A 2,657-nucleotide genomic window follows, 5' to 3' on the forward strand; every position below is an offset into this window, starting at 1 on the left:
GGGTGGGGGTGGAGGGAGTGGTCGGAGGGGGAAGGGATGAATCGAAGGTGGTTTGACCAGAGGGTAATGATTGGAGGGGTTTGCAAATGCAAAGTGTACACGCGGATAGATGGGTTTGTTGTTGTCTGGGGTCTTATCATGATAGGGCATTTTTGAACGGTGGCACGGTTGAGCGTTCCGGCCTTTCTAAGGGACTGCGAGCTGGCCGGGGAGCCCTGAAGACCAGGCGCCGCGAGGGGCGGCGAGCTGCATGGGATGCGTGCCGCGGCGCCACGGGAGGCAGCCAGCGCGGCGCGGCACGCAGCTGAGCCTTCATGAACGACGCGGGGGCACACGAGGGGGAGAGGTGTGGGTGTCGCCCGCCCTCTCACCCGTAGTAATCCAGGGTGGGCATGATGGCGACGTCGGTGTCGGTCACCACGTACTGGTACCTGAGGACGTGCGGGGTGACGCGCGTGACACGGGACAGGGTCAGCCACCGGGATCACGAGTCATCTGCAAAATGTGGAGGCCTCATGCAGCCGCATGAGTGAGCAGCACCGTGCGGTCCACCCCCCGATATCGCACCGCCTGGTCACCCACGTCGGCTGCAGGAGTCACCCTTAGTAACCCCTCCGTAACCACCTGTGGTCGGTGACGTCCTCGGGGTCGAAGGTCGGCCCCAGGTCCAGGCCCTCCGCCACATAGCCCTGGGGGTTGGTCAAGGAAAGGGGGGCCAATCAGGGGCCCGGGGGCAGGAGGAGCGGGACGGAGCCTTTCTAAAAGACAACTCAACAGGGCGACTCGAAAAAGCAATGCATTCTCACAATGACTGCAGCGGCAGCGGCAAAGATCTCACCTCGTAGCCGTATGCGGCCAGTGTCTCGTTGTCCTCGTTGCGGTAGGCCTCCGCGTAGGCGCGCTTCGCGCGTGACAGCTTGCGCAGCCACGCCGCGTACTCCTGCGTGCCGCGATGACGTCAGAGTGACGTCAGCAAGGGCGTCCGGCCGAGCCGCGGTCGCACGTGCCCTTGCTCATGGCTGACCCCCGGCGCGGACGAGCAACTCAATCTGCTTGCGCCGCCGCGCGTGCCAGCTCGGTGCAGGGAGAATGCAGCCCAAAAAACTGCTGGTGCAAAGCTTAAGCGGGTGGGTGCCGCAGGCACCTCCGAGCATTCCCCGCGCCGCACCTTCTGCGCGGTGGGGTCGCCCTGCCTGGCCCAGCCCCTCATGAGCTGGTAGTACTGCGTGTTGAACTCCTCCGCCTCCTCGTCATCAGTCTCCTGCCAATCGGAACAAAAAGATCGATTGCAAATTTGCGGGATCCGACGGATCGCGGAAGGGACGCTGCAGGGACGCACTAGCAGCACACGCCTGGGCCGTGAACGGCGCTGCCGTTAGCGCACCCCAAAGACGTCGCCCGCTTGTCGCGATGTCGCCCCCCAGAAGCTGCCAGAGGTTATGATGGAACACGCACCCTGACCTTGCGACAAAACACTAATAACAACCCTGGAAACACCTGACATCCCATGCAACCGCCCCACGACCACCTCATAACCACCCCATGAGCACTTCACAGCCACCTCGCAACCACCCCCCCCCCTGGGGCCTACCCTGTCGAAGGGGTCCTCCACTGTGGCGTACGTGTCGGGCTTGAGCACGCCCTCCACCATCTGCTCGACAAAGTAGCTCGTGGGGGGCATGCGGGAGCGCCGCATGCGGGCCATCATCTGAGGGGGAGGGGGAGGGGCAGGGGGGCGTTGGCAGGGGATGGTTTGTCCGGCGTTTTGGGGGGTCAGCGGCGGGTCCGCGGCGCCGAAAAGAGCCTCTTGAGTCGCGTGTGAAGAGGGCGTGCAAATGGAAGGCGCTCGTGCAGTCAAACAGGCCGCGGCGGTGGTGAGGGTCCAATAAGGCAGGTGCATCTGCCGTTCGGCGGCGGAGGCGTCGAGAGGGGCCGCGAGTCCGCCCTGCCCGCCGCCGCCCCGCGCGCCTGCTGCTGCTGCGTCTGCGCCGCCGCCGCCGGCTTGGCCTTCGGCTTGGAGGTCGCGGCCGCGGCGGCGTCCTGGGCTCGGTGGTACGCCGCGTAGCCCAGCAGCTGCATGAGCAGCTGCTCGCGCCAGGGGGTGGGCGCCAGCGCGGCGGCCATGGCGCCGGGGACGTCCCAGACCACGGGCTGGCCCGCGGCGTTCCTGGGGGGCCGGTTGTGTTTGGGAAGGGTGTCGCGGCGAGGCGGAGGAACATTGATGGTGAGGGCATCGGCATCGCAGACCGAGGGTGCTATAATGGCAGGGGTCGCCGGCAGCGGGCGGGCCACAGCAAGCCGAGCGGGTGGCAGTATCCAGCCGACCGGAAGGCCCTGTGCCCGACAAGGCGTGACCCATCGCATCCCAGGTTGGCTGGGACCCAGGCGGCGTTGAGGGGTGCAAAGCAAACAGGCACTTGCCGAGACCCTAGGACTCTGAACCCTGACACCCAAGACCCGCGAGCAAAGGCATGGGTGGGGGGGGCGCCCACCTGGGTCCCCCTGGGTGGCAGTCCGCCAGGAACGAGGGCGTCTTGAGCTGCATCTCCCCAGACACCTGGGAATGGGGGGAGGGGGGGACGGGCGAGCGGGCGCGTGCGTCGTCTGCAAGACCCCAGGACTGTGTGTGTGTGTGTGTGTGTGTGTGTGTGTGTGTG

General features: G+C 66.2%; 1 protein-coding gene across 1 annotated transcript in view; it reads right to left on the bottom strand.

The window, feature by feature from the left end:
- Positions 1–367: 367 nt before the first annotated feature.
- MNEG_13961 (Translocase of chloroplast 90) overlaps positions 368–2,657 on the bottom strand; it is a gene marked incomplete at both ends in the record, with an annotated part of 5,022 nt that continues 2,732 nt past the window's right edge. The window contains 7 exons of the mRNA XM_014037567.1: positions 368–431; positions 625–689; positions 839–940; positions 1,169–1,261; positions 1,592–1,708; positions 1,861–2,167; positions 2,493–2,557. Of these exons, the coding sequence (XP_013893021.1) occupies positions 368–431; positions 625–689; positions 839–940; positions 1,169–1,261; positions 1,592–1,708; positions 1,861–2,167; positions 2,493–2,557 (813 nt within the window). The remainder of the gene's footprint in view (positions 432–624; positions 690–838; positions 941–1,168; positions 1,262–1,591; positions 1,709–1,860; positions 2,168–2,492; positions 2,558–2,657) is intronic.

Source organism: Monoraphidium neglectum, assembly GCF_000611645.1.
Source record: "Monoraphidium neglectum strain SAG 48.87 unplaced genomic scaffold scaffold04164, whole genome shotgun sequence".
Lineage (NCBI taxonomy): Eukaryota > Viridiplantae > Chlorophyta > Chlorophyceae > Sphaeropleales > Selenastraceae > Monoraphidium > Monoraphidium neglectum.